The following is a 19,046-nucleotide window of genomic DNA, read 5'->3' as shown; positions in this document are numbered from 1 at the left end:
ATTACTTGCCATTTTCTGCAAAACGCTTGCAATAAAAGCATATTTGATACTTTTTGTTGAATTCATATTGGAGATTGTCTATAGTTTACATCCAAAATATTGACCACAAAGAAAAGCAATTGTTTGTGCCATTTCTCATTATGATTCCCTCCACATTCCCTGTGACACACAGATGATGTCAAGGCGAGTTAGCTTCTTGGTGGCTTTGAATGAACGATAGGATCTCTCTCCCAGAGAAGTTTTCTCCAGAGATATCCCTTTTGTTCCCTTCTCTGGGGGTACCCCTTTTGTTCCTATCTCTGGAGCTGCAGCAGAAATATCTGTGTGAAGAGCTGGGGTAGATCAGTGCTGGCACAGCAGCTGTGCCCAGCAACAGCAGCACTTGCTGTTGTCAGTGTTGCTCCTGTGCCACTGCCCTGCTGCCCTCCTGCCCTTCATGTTGCTGCAGGACCTGAGTGCTCTCGGGGCTGGGCACAGCCCTGGGGGTGGCAGTGCTGGGGCTGCAGCAGAGACAGGCCATGGGCACTGCTGGGGCAGTGCTGATGCCTCAGGGCAGGGCCTGGGGGCTCCAGGCTCCTTGGCCAGGCTCTCTCCACAACACTTGGCCAGGCCAATGCTGAGCAGAGAAAACCCCCGTGAGCAGCCCCAGGCTGGCCGTGGGCAGGCTGGAGGCAAACAGCATGGCTGGTGCTCTGCAAGGTCCCTGCAAGGGGGAGACCCTGGCAAGGAGCAGCAGAGCAGGGGCTGATCCATCCCCACTGCACTGGTCAGACCAGGTCAGCGTCCCAGGGCGCCCTCATGCACCTACTGACAACATCCCCCCTCTGCAGCCCTGGCCTCTCCCCCAGCTCACACAGATGCCGCATCCTTGCAGGCACAGACACAGCAGCACTGGCTCAGGAGCCCCTGTTTGCACTGCACAGAGCAGGCGTCAGAACCCCCATGGTGCTGCTGTGGGGAGATGGAGCTGAGTGAGCACAAATGCCATCAGCCCCTGGGGCCAGCAAGGGCTGGGGGACAGGAGGGGAAACTACTCAGGTTTGTCATGGCCTCCGAAGTCAGCCAGAAAGTTTTTTTCCATGAGCTGTGAGTTTCCTGTTGCACTGCAGACATTGTTATTCAGAGCCAGGGCTGCCTGACCACTACCCCCAAACTGCACTGAGCATTTAATGGGCCTCGGCTTTCTTTCCTTTTTCCTTCTCCAGAATTCCTCCTCTTGCCCTTTACTCTTTCCTCCCCTGGTGCATTCATCTGGCCATAATTACTTGCATTTCAATTATAAAATTATAGCCAGTATTAATTATAACTGTAAGGCCTCAATGCACACGCACACTGAGCAAAGCCACTGACCACTCCCAGTGACTGCTCATCACTGTCCACAGCCCACAGATGACCTCCACTGACCATTTCCTCAATAACTACCCCATTTACCACACCCACCTACTACCCCCTACTTACCTCACCTACTTAGTACCCCCCCACTGACCACACCAATTGACTGCATGGTACTGACCACCCCCAGTATCCACACTTACTGGCTACTCCATTGACCACACCCACTGACCTCACCAACTGACCACACCCCAAACACTCCTCAACTGACCATACTCCATCTGACCACACTCACTGACCATAAAAACTGACTACATTCCTACTGTCTACACACACTGCCCACACCCCTGACTACTCCCACTGGCCACACCCACTGGTCACATACTTGACCACACAGTAATGACCACCCAACTGACCACACCCCAGTGATGACCCCACTGACCCCACTCCGACTGACCCCACTCCACTGACCACTCCAACTCACTACTCCTTCCCTGACCACACCCACTCACAACATCCACTGACCACAACCATTAACCACACTCCAATGACAACCCAACTGAGCACACCCACTGACCATTTCCCACTTACAACTTTCTACTGCCCACCCCCACTCACCACATACACTGGCCACAACCACTGACCACACCCACTGAACACAGTCATTGTCAAGATACCAATGCCCACACCCCTCTGACCACACCCACTGAACACCTCCACTTACCATACCTCCACTGACCACACCCACTGCTGCCACCCACTGACCACAACCCATAGACCACTCAACTGAATGAACTGGTGACTCAACTGACCGTACCCCAACTGATCCCACACCATTGACCACATCCACTGACCACCCCAATGACCATGCCCACCGACTGCACTCACTCACCACAATGACTGAGCACATGCCACTGACCATCCCCAGTAACTGCACAAACTGGCCATACCCCTACTGATGGCACCCAATCACCACAACTGACCACACCCCAATGACCTCCAAACTGACCATACTACAACTGACTACACCCACTGACCACTCCCACTCACCATGTTCACCGACCACAATCTATCGACTACCCAATCTACTGTATGCCAATCCACCACACACCGTTGACCACACCTATTGGCTGCACCCACTGACCACACCCCAGAAACTTCCCAATTGACCACACCCCCACTGACTACACCCTCACTGACCACCTGCACTGACCTACTGCCCAAAATCCAAAAAGCACCCAATAGACCACAGCCAATGACCATTTAACTGACCACACCACCACTGACCACAACTACTGACCACACCCCACTTCCCACACTGCAATTACTACCCAAGTGATCACACCACCATTGACCACACCCACTGACCATAACGCACTGATGACACCCATTAACCACACCCACTTGCCACACCCCAATCATCACCCACCTGACCACATCAACACTAACAACACCCCCATGTATCACCCCACTGACCACTCCAATGGCAACACACACTGATCACACCTCAGTGGTGACTGCCTCTGAGCACATCCACCAACCACACCCACAGCCCATACCAGTGACTACACCCACTGGCCACCCTGCACCTCTCACACCCAGTGACCACTGCCACTGACCACACCAACTGACCACCCCAAATGCAACTTTCCAACTGAACACAGCACTGACCACACACACTGACCACAGCCACTGTCTGAGACAGAGAAATTAAGAATTAAGAATCAAGCATCAAAAAAGGGTCTAAAAGGGAGCTGACAAAACTTTATGGAATGCTTAAACATATACTGTGCTTACAAGAACAGGAGAAGAGCAAGGTTACAAGATGCGATAAAGAACTAGAATTTGTAAACAGGATGCAAGGACAAAGGCACCACCAAATAAGGGGGTTTTTCAGAGTCCTAAGCCAGGAAAACTGATATCAAAGTCCAGAAGATGACCAAAATACTAAAAAGAGAGTATGCGCAAGGAGACAAGCTGAAAAGTTCAGTTGAGAAGAATACTACTTACCTCATCCTAAGGACCTCCAAACAACCACCAGAGCAACCAACAAGGAGAAGTGCTCAGTCACGAAGAGTCGTGGAGCTAATTTTAATAGAAAATGGGGACAGGCACGATTAGGAAATGAATATGTATTAGGCACATTGTGCAATCCTAGTTGGTAGAGAATAAAAAGAGAGGCACAGGTCGCCAAAGGTGTGCATGTTTTTGAAGGAACTATCCCGCATGCACCTCAGCACTGAATAAATACATGCTTACCCTTATAACTTTTTTGTGGATTATAGAGAGTTTTCCCACATTTCATATTGGCAAGCCAGCCAGGAGGTCTCTGCCTGCTGTGGTAGCAGCCGAGGAGTGAATTCCCTGGGGCGCCCCAGGACCTTCCCTGGAGGGATCTTGAACCTTGGTTCGCTCACTGTGGGGACAAACAATCACCTGCTGGCATTGCAGATAAAATGGTATGTATTAAATAGCAACAACAAGACTGCTAGTAAGTCGTACAGAGAAGCCTGATGTACAGCACAGTCCTGGTGGGCTTGCAAGCAGCTGGGCAAGTGGAGGGCTGGAGACAAAGGGAGAGGGGTTGATCCCAAGCCGATAGCACGGCCAACGGAGGGTGTCACTGAGCTGACAGAGCAGCCTGCTAGGGACTCTGCGGATGAGCCTAGTGAATCCTTGTTTTTGCTGCTATTTTGTGTGACTGCTAATTCTGGATATGTTGATTCGTTGAGTGTGTCAGTGAGTGAGCAAGTGGGTGAGCCATACCTCTGATACGGAGTGAGGGTGGAGCTCTACCCACGCTTCTGACCTCTGGTGACTGAGGTTCCCAGAGAAAAGCCAAGTGTGGGGTGAGTGCAAGTGTGAACGGAGAAGTGTTGTGCTTGAACATGGAGTGGTTAGCATTCATTTTAATCATGGATAGACAAATTGAAGGAGTCTTTTCTCAACAGCGGTTTAACCTTGATCCCTGGAAATTTATTTATCCAATAAATCATTGGATAGAAAGAGGGAACAAACGAGTCTCTCTAGATGGACCTCTGAGGGGAGGTTGGTAGCCTTGGAAAGGGAAAAACCTGCAGTAGAGACTCTGAGTATTCCAGAGAGGGTGAACGGGATAGCTTGTTTTCATGGAAATTTAGAGCTGTCAGAGGATCAAGGGGTTGGCATCTGGTGTGTGTTTATGTAGTAGAGATTGTGAAATACATTGGTATTGTTGCTCTAGTAACCAGCAGAGCATAAGCCCCAAGTGTAATATGAAAAACTATCCTAATCAAATCAGTGTTGAACCTAAAATTCTGAAGTTAGTGTGTGGAAAGTCATATTGGGTGCCTGTAAATTGGGGTTGTGTGTGGGAAGAAACCTGGGAAAGAACAGTGAAATTCTGTAAGGAAAATTCTGAGCGGAAAAGGGACAGGAGAAGAAGAAGAAGATAATGGAAACTGGACCAAGTGAAGAGATCCCTAAGGCCAGTCCATTAGGCTGTATTATTGCACATTGGAAAGACATTGCTGGACATGGGCACAGAAAACAAAAGAGATCTCATTAGATTCTGCAAGGATTGGTGGCCATTATATAAACTGGACTATGGAGCAAAGTGGCCACTTAGTGGAACTTTGGATTATAACATGCTTTTACAGCTCATTATATTTCTTAGGAGGGAAGGGAAGTGGACAGAGGTATCATATGCAGACATGTTTTTCTCCCTTCAAGATCACCCTGAATGGCAGAAAGACTGTGGGCTCAGGGCTCCATCTGATCCTCTGGTATTGGCCCTAGAGAAGGAGAATAAGGCTAAGAGAGGAAAGCTTAAGCAGTGTTGTTCTGCGGGCAGTGTAAGGCAAAGATGTACAAAATTGGATAAGGCTTACAGATTGTAGCTCAGGAACAAGATCTGGCAGACACTTTGCTCTGGCCTTCCCACATAAGACAGGAAAGGGATGAGGATGCTGACTCAGAGGATCAGACTCTCCTCCAATCGCACACTGGACTGGATAACAGACACAGATATTACAGGCACCTGTATGAGAAGCAGTGGGACCACAGGTTTGAATGGTATTGGTTAAAGTTCCCTTCTCCACAGTCGACTTGGAGGCATGGGTAAAGGTTGCTAAAACTTACCACAGTGATCCAGTTAACACTGTTAAATGTCTGTGATATATAATAAACAACACAATCTGGATTGGAGCTATATACAATTATTACTGGATGTACTGACCGAGACAGAAAAACAATTGGTTATAAAAATGACAGAGGATCTGGCAGAAGATTATTATAAAATGCAGCAATTGGATGTGAAGGATTATTTTCCTCTCCAAAATCCACAGTGGGACTCAAATAGATCAGCAGAATTGAGAGAGAGAAAGCTATCAGGAGTGGAGAGCAAAGGGGATGGAAAGGGCCATTCCCAAAACTATAAATTGGTCAGCTTTATATGCAATCAAGCTGGGGCCCTCTGAGTCGCCATCCAAATTCCTCATTCGACTAAGGGATGCAATGGGTTGCCACACATCACTGGACCCTGGGTCTGAGGTGGGGATACAGTAGCTAATCAATTTATTGTTGAGGCAGTCATAAGGTGTGACATAAGATGTAAACTTCAAAAGCTTCAGGGGAAGGGTGTAAGGAACTTAGAGAGACTGTTGGACAAGGTGTGGAGAGTCTTTAGTAAGCAGGAAGAAGGATATAAACAAGGAATGAGGAAGTTCATAGCTGTCATAAGTGAGAGGGAGAGAGGAAGATGCAGACAGGGATCACCTAGACAAGGTCTGGCCCAGTTGGCCAGAGACCAGTGTGTGAACTTGTAAGAAATATGGTCACTGGAAAAATCAATGCCCAGAACTAAGATGGGATGGCCCTCAGGAAAAGGGAGACCAGGAAAAGGGAAAATGTGAAAATGCACATGTGAAAGAAGACTGAGGAGGGTCAGTAGATTTCACCTAAGGAGATCCACTGCTTATAAGTTAAAGGTGGGGGGAAAGGGAAAAAAAATGCAGATTTTCTAGTTGACATGAGGGCAGCTCTGAATAAAACTATGGCACCTGTGGAGAAGGATTTTGTTACAGTAATAGGAAGGACTGGCCAACTAGAAAAGGCATATTTTTGCAAACCATTAAAGTATAGTCTTGGAAAGCAATGGGATATTCTGCCCAGTTTCCTGAGACAACTTTTGGGGAGAGACTTGTTAGAACAATAACACATAACCACTAAATTTTAAAATGTGGAGGTTATTCTGGAGGCAAATGATGAACAGTACATAGAGGTGTTAGGTTAAATGTTAACAGCTGTTCATATGGAGGGAGAAATTAGCAAAGAAATAATGAGTCAAGTGTTTCCTGGAGTGTGGACATGTACTGTACCAGGCAGGTGAAAAAATGCACCTCCTACAGTAATTAAACTGAAGGAAAAAAAACAACCAGTTAGAATTAAACAGTAATCCTTGAAAAAGGAAGATGGGGAAGGAATTAGTCCGATAGTCGAAAACTTCTTGCAATTAGGTTTGTTAAAAGAGTGCCCATTTGAGTTCAAAACTTCCATTTTGCCAGTCCAAAAACCAGATGAGTCACATGGGACAGTACAGAATCTAAGGACTGTTAACAAAATAACTGAAGATCTCTATTCCATGGTTACAAACTCATACACTTTGCTAACATGCCTAACACCAGAGCTAACTTGGTTTACCGTTTCAAAGATGCCTTGTTTTGCCTCAAACTTCACGAGGACAGCCAGAAAAATTTTACATTTGAATGGGAAAACCCTAAAAGTGGGCACAGATTCCAGCTCCCATGGTCTCCAACCCTGTTTGGGGAACAACTTGCCAAAGATCTGGAATCCTGGGAGGCTTCCCCAGAAGAAGGAAAGTTACTGAAGTACATGGACAATATCCTCATAGCCACCCAGATGAAAGAGGCATGGGTAGCCTGGACAGTAAGCCTTCTCAACTTTCGAGGACTTCAGGGATAAAGGACATCAAAAAAAAAGGCCCAAGTAGTGAACCAAAAGATAATTTATCTGGGTTATGAAATTAGTGTGGGACAATGAACTCTAAGTCAAGATCACAAGGAAGCAATATGTCAAACCCCAAAGCCTCAGACAGCAAAGGAGCTGTGGACATTCTTAGGAATGACAGGGTGGTGTAGGCTGTGGATACACAGCTATGGGTTGCTTGTAAAACTCCTGTATGCGCTCATTGCAATTGCGAACAGAGGCCTCCAGTGGATAAAAGAGGCCACGTGGGCCTTTTGCCAGCTGAAGAATCCTGTAATGTCAGCTGCAGCACTCAGACTCCCAGACGTGAGTAAACCATTTTTTCTGATTTCCCGTGAGAAGCAGGGAATTGCCTTGGGGATACTGGCCCAGGACCTGAGTCCATACCAGAGAGCAGCTGATTACTTCTTCAACCAAATAGACACAACAACCAAGGAGTGGCCAGCCTCAGAGCCCTTGCAGCAGTGGTGCTGAATATTCAAGATGTAAAGAAATCCACCTTGGGACAGAAAATTACTGTACTGGTGTCTCACACAGAGTCTACAGACCTGGAGGTAAAGGGAGGGCACTGGCTCTCCCCACAAAGGTTCCTGAAATACCGAGCCATCATGGTGGAACAAGACAATGTAGAGGTAGTTGCAACTAACATTATCAACCCAGCTGCTTTCCTTAGTGGAAATCAAGAGGAGCCGGTACATCACGACTTCCTGGAGGCTATTGAAGCCTCCGACTCCAGCCACCCTGATCTGAAGGACACTCCTTTGGATGACATAGAATCTGGTTCACTGATGGAAGCAGCGATGTCATCAGTGGGAAGCGACATGCTGGGTATGCAGTTAGCACCTGCAAAGAGGTAATGGAGTCTGCACCCTTGTCAATAGATACCTCTGAACAAAAAGCTGAGATAATCCCTCTAACCCACGTCTAAGAAATCACAAAGAAATGAAAATAAATATTTATACAGACTCAAGGTATGCATTTGAGTTGTACATGTGCATGGAGACATCTGGATAGAAAGCAGACTGTTAAACTCACAAAGGAAAAAAGTCAAATGTGCAGGAAATATTGCAGCTATTGGAAGCAGTTCAGATACCTGAGCACATACCAATTATGCACATTAAGGCACATCAGAAGGTGAGCTTGGAATTTCAGAAATGAAATGAGTGGACAGACAGAAGCAAAAGAAGCAGCAAAAGGTGAGATGAAAATTGAGGGGACAGAAGGTAAGCCAGTATGTTTGTTATGCTTTAAAACAGTGCAACTGATAATGGTCTCATTGGTTTAAAAGGCCTGGTTTTTGCAATCAAGTATTCACCTTTGCACCTGCCTGAGGACTCTGCATCACTATGGACCCTCATCCACATCAGCCCAAGGATCCACTTTGACCAAATGGAGCCTCATGGCACACAGGTGCCACTGGGACATTATCAGGAACAACAGGGCCTCATGGCACCCAGGAGAGCAGTGTGACATGAGGCAGTCTGGGGAAACCAAGTGTGAGCTGCAAACACTGTGGGGCCTCATGGAAGCCAGGTGCCACTTGGATAGTGCCAGGGCACATGGAACTCAGTGTGCATTGTGACACAGCACAGCCTCATAGAACTCAGAAGACCATTGGGACAACCTGGAATCTCACAGATCCAAGGCTCTACTTTGACCAAGTGGGGCCTCATGGGACACAGGTGCCACTGGGACATTGCCAGGTTTTGTGGAATCCATTGTGACTCAGCACAGCCTCATGGAAACATGGGGACCATTGTGACACAATGGAATCTCATGGAAGCAAGTGTCAATTGTGAACATGGCACGGCCTCATGGAACCCAGGGACAAGTGGGACTATGCCACGGCTTGTGGAAGCAAGGGGCCATTGAGGCACAGCTTGGAACCCAGGAAATCATTGTGGGGAAATGGATTCTCACAGAAGGAAGGCTCCATTGTGACAGTGTGGAATCACAATGATCTCCTGGATTCCATGAGTCTCCTCTGTGTTTACAGCGGAGTCTTGGTTCCCCAAGATCCCATGGAGTCACTGTGCTCTGCTGTGATTCATGAGGCTGTGCTGTGTCACAATGGACACTTGTTTCCTCCAAGGCTGGAGATGTCCCAGTGGCACCAGGTTTCCATCAGGCCACGTTTTCTCACAATGGGGCTTCAGTTCCATGAGAATCCATTGTGTCACAATGTTCTCTTTAGTTTTATGAGAGCCTGATGTGTTGACAATTGACTCTTGATTCCTTGAGGTTTCATTGCATCACAATGGTCTCCTTGGTTGCATCAGCTTTGTCACAATGCATTCCATGCATTTCTAGTGCATCACAATGGTCTCTTGGATTCCATGAGGACCTGCTGTAAAACAGTGGACACTCAGTTCCATGAGTTTCAATTCCAGCAGGATGATCTCTTGCATTCCATGAGGCCCTGCAATGTCACTATGGAGCCTTTGTTCCCTGTGTTCCCACTGTGACACAATGGTCTCCAGCGCTCTATGAGGTTGCACTACGGAACTGTGGACACTTGGTTCCATATGATTGCATGTTTTCACTGTCAGGAAAATCCAGAAATGCCAGAAGTTTATGTCCAAAAAGGAGACAAAGGAATCCTTCAACTTCTTTTGAATAAACTGAGAGAGTTCACTGGGGCACAAGCCCATGGGGTTTTTCTCTCTTGAGGTTTCAGAGGGTGCAGCCTCCTTTTATCCTAAACTCCCAACTGGATGTTGCCCTCTTCCTTTCCCCATTGGCTGAAGTAATAGGAAGGTACAGCCTCTCCATACCTGCTATTCCATATCCCCCTTGAACCTGGCATTTCCCCCCAAATTTCAGATGTTCAGCCTTGTGCAGACCCTTGTCTGTTTCAGGAGCCAAGCTGTCTTGGCCAAGTAAAAAACCTGCTGCCCAAAGTCACTAGAAACATTATGACCCATTTCAAAGACCTTAACACCCATCCCTTCACTCATCAAATGATTTGTAAAGACATTAGCACACATCTTTCCTCTCAGACTGAGGTTACCTGTGCAGCCCTCAGCCTGACCTCTCTGCTGTTATAGTTCCATGGAAGGAGGTTGTTGTCTCTTCCCTCTTCCATGGGCAGGCCAGTGTTCAGCCATCTTCAGGACAGCAGAGCCCCACCCACAGCACTGTGCCCTGGGAAGACAAAAACCATCACTCCAAATGTCCCCCCCCTTCCTCCTTCTTCCCAGGCACTTGGCCCTGGCAGTGGGGTTTGCTGGTGGTAGCCACAGGAAAAAGGAGGCCTGTCACAGGAAAAAGGTGACACTGTGGGGCCACATGGAACCAAGGGTTCATTGTGACACAGCAGGGCCATGTGAAGCCAAGGAACCATTGTGACACTGCAGATCCAAGGAGATTATTGTGACATTAAAGAAACTCATGGAACCAGGGGTCCACTGTGACATTGTGGAGCCTCATGAAACCTACGGGGCATTGTGAAACTGCACAGCCTTGTGGAACCAAGGAGACACTGTGGTGACACTGTGGGGCCACATGGAAACAAGGATTCCTTTTTGATACTGAGGAGCCTCATGGAACCAAGGGTTCATTGTGAGACTTTGAAACTACAGAGACCATTTTTAGAGTACTGAATGTCAAGGAACCAAAAGTTCACCTGACAGATTAAAGTGTCATGGAACCAAAAAGAGCATTGTGACACTGTAAGGCCCCATGGAACCAAATATCCATTGCAAATGTACGGAACCTCATGGAACCAAGAGTCTGTGCTGACACAGCAATGCCTTGTGGAACCAAGAAGTGCAAAGGTCTCAAACATTCGTTGCAGGGTTCTGCCTTGGAGAAGGGGAACCTCCTTGGTGGCACCTTGGGCTTGGCACACACCTGAGGAGTGTGTCTCTTCTTGATGGGGAAACTTAAAATTTTGGGTTACTTAAAAAAACCAAGAAAACGTCTTTTGGCCTGACTGCAGTCAGGTATCCAGCAAAGCAGGTCCCATGTGAATGAGGACAGACAACATGGGGTTGGGGAATGTGGAGCAAGATCGTCCACAGTGGGTCAGACCTCAAGACACAGCTTCTCTGAGCAGGGCAGACCTCCTGAGGAGAGAACATGGACTCAATACCAATCACAGAATGCTGCATCACCCCTACTCTAAAGAGAACAGTAATAAAATATATTCCTTAAAACAGGAATGTGAATTTCTTAGAAGCTCTTTGAAATATTTCTTCATAACAATATCAGGAAATCTCCCTAATGAAGTGCACCAGACCAGAGGGAAATCAAGGCAGGACTTGCTTTGTCAGGACTTGCTTGATCCCAATGAACCTCGTGATGCCTTTGGTGCTGAGACGTTGAACCTCACACCTGAGAGGAGATTGCACAAACCTTTCCAGGAATCAAAGTCAGAAGAAAAACCCAAAGCATCTCAGAACATTAATGGGTCCCTCTGAGGTCCATCCCCAACACAGGCTCCTCATGAACTCCTTGAAGGAGAGAATTGGAGGCCATGATTGCACAATTTTTTTCAGAGACTCAAAGAAAGGAAAAGGAAAGTACCCTAAAAAACTGAAGTACCTTGAAAAATTAAGGAGCCCCACTGAGTGTTGTTACTGATAAAGGATCTCAAGAGACTAATTAAAGCAGATAATTGGAGGCCATGATTGCACAAAGCTCTCAGAGTCTCCAAGGCAAAAGCAAAACCCAAAGTCCTTTGAAAAACCTGCAGTTCCTGGGAGCATGAAGGAGCCCCCAGGGCCATTCCTGACCAAGGTTCCCCAGGGACTGGTCCCAGCAGATCCCTGAGGCCACTGGGATGTGGGGGGATGCTGAGGGCAGCACAAGGGATGACAGTGCCCAGCCTTACTGGGGCTGTGCCAGGAGGCCCCAGTGGCTCAGGACAAGGTGTGTCCTCACAGCCCTTGGTGGCACAGACCCTGCTGTGCCCCAGGGCACCAAGACTTGGCTTCTCTTTGTGCCCACCTGTCATCTCTGCCTCCAGTTCTCGATTCTGACTATGGCTTGGGGACACTTTCTCAGTTGTGTCCCTCAGTGGGACCCATTAAAACTTGAAGAAACTTTGGAGTTTGATTCTCACTTGGAGTTCTTGAGAGGTTTCTCCAGCTCCCTCTCGGGGACTGGTGTTCAGGGCTTCAGCACAAACCCCAAGAGGTCATTAAAAGTCCTTGTGCTGTGTCTGTGCTGCTCAGCTGGGCTGGGCTCCTGGCACAGAGGGCCATCCTAGCTATTAAGAAAAGCTTCAAAAGCACATTTCTCTTGATGAGCAGCTCTTTTCCCAGTCCAGCAGGGCTGGGTCTCTGCCTGCAGCCACCCCAGGTACAGCACAGAGGCACAGAGGGCTTCAGTCAGTCAGGGCTGGGAAGATGCTCAGAAGTGATTGGGGCAGAATCACTCCCAGCCCTTGACACAGGAAGCCTCTGGCTGCAGGAAAATGCAGCTGCAGCTCCTGGAGTGATCTCCTATAGCTGGAACATCCCAATGCCTACAGACTCTGTGAGTACATTCTCTGATCTCTCTTGTGTAGAGCAGACAGGGGTGCCCAGGGCTCTCCTGCGGAGCAGGGTGCTGCAGTCCAGGGCACTGTGCTGGGGCAGAGACTCTGCTGCCTGCCCGGGACAGCTCTCAGCCAGCCCTGGGAGCTGTCCCAGCACTGGGGGACAAGGTCTGGGTGGAAGGATACAGCTGGTGAGGCTTAGAAGAGTTCTTGCGTGGTGAGAATGTTGATTGTTCAGGGCTGCTCCCAGCATGACATTTAAATGTAGAAGATTTCCAATGAGATTTTATAGGGAGCACTGCCAGGAAGCAGCTGTGTAAAATGGAAAATCCTTCTTTTTAATCTATTGCTCTGGGTTGCCTGGATGGGAAATTTCACACTGATATTCCTCTCTCACTTCAGGATGATAAAAAACTAAAAGAATTCCTCAGTTCTCAAAAATAATGCAGTGACAAAAATCAGCACAGAACACCTTAAATGCAGCATCTGCATTGCTTTTCCAGCATCCTCGGGGATGCTCTGACGTTGTCATCACAATTCTGCAGAGGTAGAGCTGGCCCTGGGCGGGGATATTTAAAGTCCTCTCCAAACTGAACTATTCCATGATTGCTTTTTTTACAGATCCCCAAGCCAAGTCACAGCAAATGTCCAACAGCAGCTCCATCAGCCACTTCCTCCTGCTGCCATTGGCAGACACGCGGCAGCTGCAGCTCCTGCACTTCTGCCTCTTCCTGGGCATCTCCCTGGCTGCCCTCCTGGCCAACGGCCTCATCATCAGCGCCGTAGCCTACGGCCACCACCTGCACACCCCCATGTTCTTCTTCCTGCTCAACCTGGCCCTCACTGACCTGGGCTGCATCTGCACCACTGTGCCCAAAGCCATGCACAATTCCCTCTGGGACACCAGGAACATCTCCTATGAAGGGTGTGCTGCTCAGGTTTTTCTGCTGGTTTTCTTTCTTGGAACAGAGTTTTCCCTCCTTACTGTCATGAGCTACGACCGCTACGTGTCCATCTGCAAACCCCTGCACTACGGGACCCTCTTGGGCAGCAGAGCTTGTGCCCTCATGGCAGCAGCTGCCTGGGCCAGTGGCTTCCTCAATGCTCTGCTGCACACGGCCAATACATTTTCCCTGCCCCTGTGCCATGGCAATGCCCTGGGCCACTTCTTCTGTGAGGTGCCCCAAATCCTCAAGCTCTCCTGCTCCAAATCCTACGTCAGGGAACTTTGGCTTCTTGCTGTTACTGTCTCTTTAGGTTTTGGTTGTTTTGTGTTCATTGTTTTCTCCTATGTGCAGATCTTCAGGGCTGTGCTGAGGATCCCCTCTGAGCAGGGACGGCACAAAGCCTTTTCCACCTGCCTCCCTCACCTGGCTGTGGTCTCCCTTTTTACCAGCACGGCTATATTTACATACCTGAAACCCCCTTCCATCTCCTCCCCATCCATGGATATGGCCCTGTCAGTTCTGTACTCAGTGGTGCCTCCAGCCCTGAACCCCGTCATCTACAGCCTGAGGAACGAGGACCTCAAGGCTGCAATGTGCAGACTGATGACTGGATGGATTAAATACCGATAAATTACTTGCCATTTTCTGCAAAACGCTTGCAATAAAAGCATATTTGATACTTTTTGTTGAATTCATATTGGAGATTGTCTTTAGTTTACATCCAAAATATTGACCACAAAGAAAAGCAATTGTTTGTGCCATTTCTCATTATGATTCCCTCCACATTCCCTGTGACGCACAGATGATGTCAAGGAGAGTTAGCTTCTTGGTGGCTTTGAATGAACGATAGGATCTCTCTCCCAGAGAAGTTTTCTCCAGAGATATCCCTTTTGTTCCCTTCTCTGGGGGTACCCCTTTTGTTCCTATCTCTGGAGCTGCAGCAGAAATATCTGTGTGAAGAGCTGGGGTAGATCAGTGCTGGCACAGCAGCTGTGCCCAGCAACAGCAGCACTTGCTGTTGTCAGTGTTGCTCCTGTGCCACTGCCCTGCTGCCCTCCTGCCCTTCATGTTGCTGCAGGACCTGAGTGCTCTCGGGGCTGGGCACAGCCCTGGGGGTGGCAGTGCTGGGGCTGCAGCAGAGACAGGCCATGGGCACTGCTGGGGCAGTGCTGATGCCTCAGGGCAGGGCCTGGGGGCTCCAGGCTCCTTGGCCAGGCTCTCTCCACAACACTTGGCCAGGCCAATGCTGAGCAGAGAAAACCCCCGTGAGCAGCCCCAGGCTGGCCGTGGGCAGGCTGGGGGCAAACAGCATGGCTGGTGCTCTGCAAGGTCCCTGCAAGGGGGAGACCCTGGCAAGGAGCAGCAGAGCAGGGGCTGATCCATCCCCACTGCACTGGTCAGACCAGGTCAGCGTCCCAGAGCGCCCTCATGCACCTACTGACAACATCCCCCCTCTGCAGCCCTGGCCTCTCCCCCAGCTCACACAGATACCACATCCTTGCAGGCACAGACACGGCAGCACTGGCTCAGGAGCCCCTGTTTGCACTGCACAGAGCAGGCATCAGAACCCCCATAGTGCTGCTGTGGGGAGATGGAGCTGAGTGAGCACAAATGCCATCAGCCCCTGGGGCCAGCAAGGGCTGGGGGACAGGAGGGGAAACTACTCAGGTTTGTCATGGCCTCCTAAGTCAGCCAGAAAGTTTTTTTCCATGAGCTGTGAGTTTCCTGTTGCACTGCAGACATTGTTATTCAGAGCCAGGGCTGCCTGACCACTACCCCCAAACTGCACTGAGCATTTAATGGGCCTCGGCTTTCTTTCCTTTTTCCTTCTCCAGAATTCTTCCTCTTGCCCATTACTCTTTCCTCCCCTGGTGCATTCATCTGGCCATAATTACTTGCATTTCAATTATAAAATTATAGCCAGTATTAATTATAACTGTAAGGCCTCAATGCACACGCACACTGAGCAAAGCCACTGACCACTCCCAATGACTGCTCATCACTGTCCACAGCCCACAGATGACCTCCACTGACCATTTCCTCAATAACTACCCCATTTACCACACCCACCTACTACCCCCTACTTACCTCACCTACTTAGTACCCCCCCACTGACCACACCAATTGACTGCATGGTACTGACCACCCCCAGTATCCACACTAACTGGCTACTCCATTGACCACACCCACTGACCTCACCAACTGACCACACCCCAAACACTCCTCAACTGACCATACTCCATCTGACCACACTCACTGACCATAAAAACTGACTACATTCCTACTGTCTACACACACTGCCCACACCCCTGACTACTCCCACTGGCCACACCCACTGGTCACATACTTGACCACACAGTAATGACCACCCAAATGACCACACCCCAGTGATGACCCCACTGACCACTCCCACTGACCCCACTCCACTGACCACTCCAACTCACTACTCCTTCCCTGACCACACCCACTCACAACATCCACTGACCACAACCATTAACCACACTCCAATGACAACCCAACTGAGCACACCCACTGACCATTTCCCACTTACAACTTTCTACTGCCCACCCCCACTCACCACATACACTGGCCACAACCACTGACCACACCCACTGACACAGCCATTGTCAAGACACCAATGCCCACACCCCACTGACCACACCCACTGAACACCTCCACTTACCATACCTCCACTGACCACACCCACTGCTGCCACCCACTCACCACAACCCACTGACCACTCAACTGAATGAACTGGTGGCTCAACTGACCGTACCCCAACTGATCCTACACCATTGACCACATCCATTGACCACCCCAATGACCATGCCCACCGACTGCACTCACTCACCACAATGACTGAGCACATGCCACTGACCATCCCCAGTAACTGCACAAACTGGCCATACCCCTACTGATGGCACCCAATCACCACAACTGACCATACCCCAATGACCTCCAAACTGACCATACTACAACTGACTACACCCACTGACCACTCCCACTCACCATGTTCACCGACCACAATCTACCTACTACCCAATCTACTGTATGCCAATCCACCACACACCGTTGACCACACCTATTGGCTGCACCCACTGACCACACCCCAGAAACTTCCCAATTGACCATACCCCCACTGACTACACCCTCACTGACCACCTGCACTGACCTACTGCCCAAAATCCAAAAAGCACCCAATAGACCACAGCCACTGACCATTTAACTGACCACACCACCACTGACCACAACTACTGACCACACCCCACTTCCCACACTTCAATTACTACCCAAGTGATCACACCACCATTGACCACACCCACTGACCATAACGCACTGATGACACCCATTAACCACACCCACTTGCCACACCCCAATCATCACCCACCTGACCACATCAACACTAACAACACCCCCATGTATCACCCCACTGACCACTCCAATGGCAACACACACTGATCACACCTCAGTGGTGACTGCCTCTGAGCACATCCACCAACCACACCCACAGCCCATACCAGTGACTACACCCACTGGCCACCCTGCACCTCTCACACCCAGTGACCACTGCCACTGACCACACCAACTGACCACCCCAAATGCAACTTTCCAACTGACCACAGCACTGACCACACACACTGACCACAGCCACTGTCTGAGACAGAGAAATTAAGAATTAAGAATCAAGCATCAAAAAAGGGACTAAAAGGGAGCTGACAAAACTTTATGGAATGCTTAAACATATACTGTGCTTACAAGAACAGGAGAAGAGCAAGGTTACAAGATGCGATAAAGAGCTAGAATGTGCAAACAGGATGCAAGGACAAAGGCACCACCAAATAAGGGGGTTTTTCAGAGTCCTAAGCCAGGAAAACTGATATCAAAGTCCAGAAGATGACCAAAATACTAAAAAGAGAGTATGCGCAAGGAGACAAGCTGAAAAGTTCAGTTGAGAAGAATACTACTTACCTCATCCTAAGGACCTCCAGACAACCACCAGAGCAACCAACAAGGAGAAGTGCTCAGTCACGAAGAGACGTGGAGCTAATTTTAATAGAAAATGGGGACAGGCACGATTAGGAAATGAATATGTATTAGGCACATTGTGCAATCCTAGTTGGTAGAGAATAAAAAGAGAGGCACAGGTCGCCAAAGGTGTGCATGTTTTTGAAGGAACTATCCCGCATGCACCTCAGCACTGAATAAATACATGCTTACCCTTATAACTTTTTTGTGGATTATAGAGAGTTTTCCCACATTTCATATTGGCAAGCCAGCCAGGAGGTCTCTGCCTGCTGTGGTAGCAGCCGAGGAGTGAATTCCCTGGGGCGCCCCAGGACCTTCCCTGGAGGGATCTTGAACCTTGGTTCGCTCACTGTGGGGACAAACAATCACCTGCTGGCATTGCAGATAAAATGGTATGTATTAAATAGCAACAACAAGACTGCTAGTAAGTCGTACAGAGAAGCCTGATGTACAGCACAGTCCTGGTGGGCTTGCAAGCAGCTGGGCAAGTGGAGGGCTGGAGACAAAGGGAGAGGAGTTGATCCCAAGCCGATAGCACGGCCAACGGAGGGTGTCACTGAGCTTACAGAGCAGCCTGCTAGGGACCCTGGGGATGAGCCTAGTGAATCCTTGTTTTTGCTGCTATTTTGTGTGACTGCTAATTCTGGATATGTTGAATCGTTGAGTGTGTCAGTGAGTGAGCAAGTGGGTGAGCCGTACCTCTGATACGGAGCGAGGGTGGAGCTCTACCCACGCTTCTGACCTCTGGTGACTGAGGTTCCCAGAGAAAAGCCAAGTGTGGGGTGAGTGCAAGTGTGAACGGAGAAGTGTTGTGCTTGAACATGGAGTGGTTAGCATTCATTTTAATCATGGATAGACAAATTGAAGGAGTCTTTTCTCAACAGCGGTTTAACCTTGATCCCTGGAAATTTATTTATCCAATAAATCATTGGATAGAAAGAGGGAACAAACGAGTCTCTCTAGATGGACCTCTGAGGGGAGGTTGGTAGCCTTGGACAGGGAAAAACCTGCAGTAGAGACTCTGAGTATTCCAGAGAGGGTGAACGGGATAGCTTGTTTTCATGGAAATTTAGAGCTGTCAGAGGATCAAGGGGTTGGCATCTGGTGTGTGTTTATGTAGTAGAGATTGTGAAATACATTGGTATTGTTGCTCTAGTAACCAGCAGAGCATAAGCCCCAAGTGTAATATGAAAAACTATCCTAATCAAATCAGTGTTGAACCTAAAATTCTGAAGTTAGTGTGTGGAAAGTCATATTGGGTGCCTGTGAATTGG

At 48.8% G+C, this 19,046-nt stretch overlaps 1 protein-coding gene across 1 annotated transcript; it reads left to right on the top strand.

Moving 5' to 3' along the window:
* Positions 1-13,443: 13,443 nt before the first annotated feature.
* LOC306815906 (olfactory receptor 14J1-like) lies at positions 13,444-14,376 on the top strand (the record flags this gene model as incomplete). Its single annotated transcript, XM_079332411.1, has 1 exon — positions 13,444-14,376. One exon carries the CDS (start codon positions 13,444-13,446, stop codon positions 14,374-14,376), a length of 933 nt encoding a protein of 310 aa, XP_079188537.1.
* Positions 14,377-19,046: the final 4,670 nt, after the last annotated feature.

The sequence above is a fragment of the Erithacus rubecula genome (assembly GCF_903797595.1).
Source record: "Erithacus rubecula genome assembly, contig: scaffold_283_arrow_ctg1, whole genome shotgun sequence".
Taxonomy (NCBI): domain Eukaryota; kingdom Metazoa; phylum Chordata; class Aves; order Passeriformes; family Muscicapidae; genus Erithacus; species Erithacus rubecula.
The sequence above is the reverse complement of the archived record's forward strand: the minus strand, read 5'-3'. Positions and strand labels throughout refer to the sequence as shown.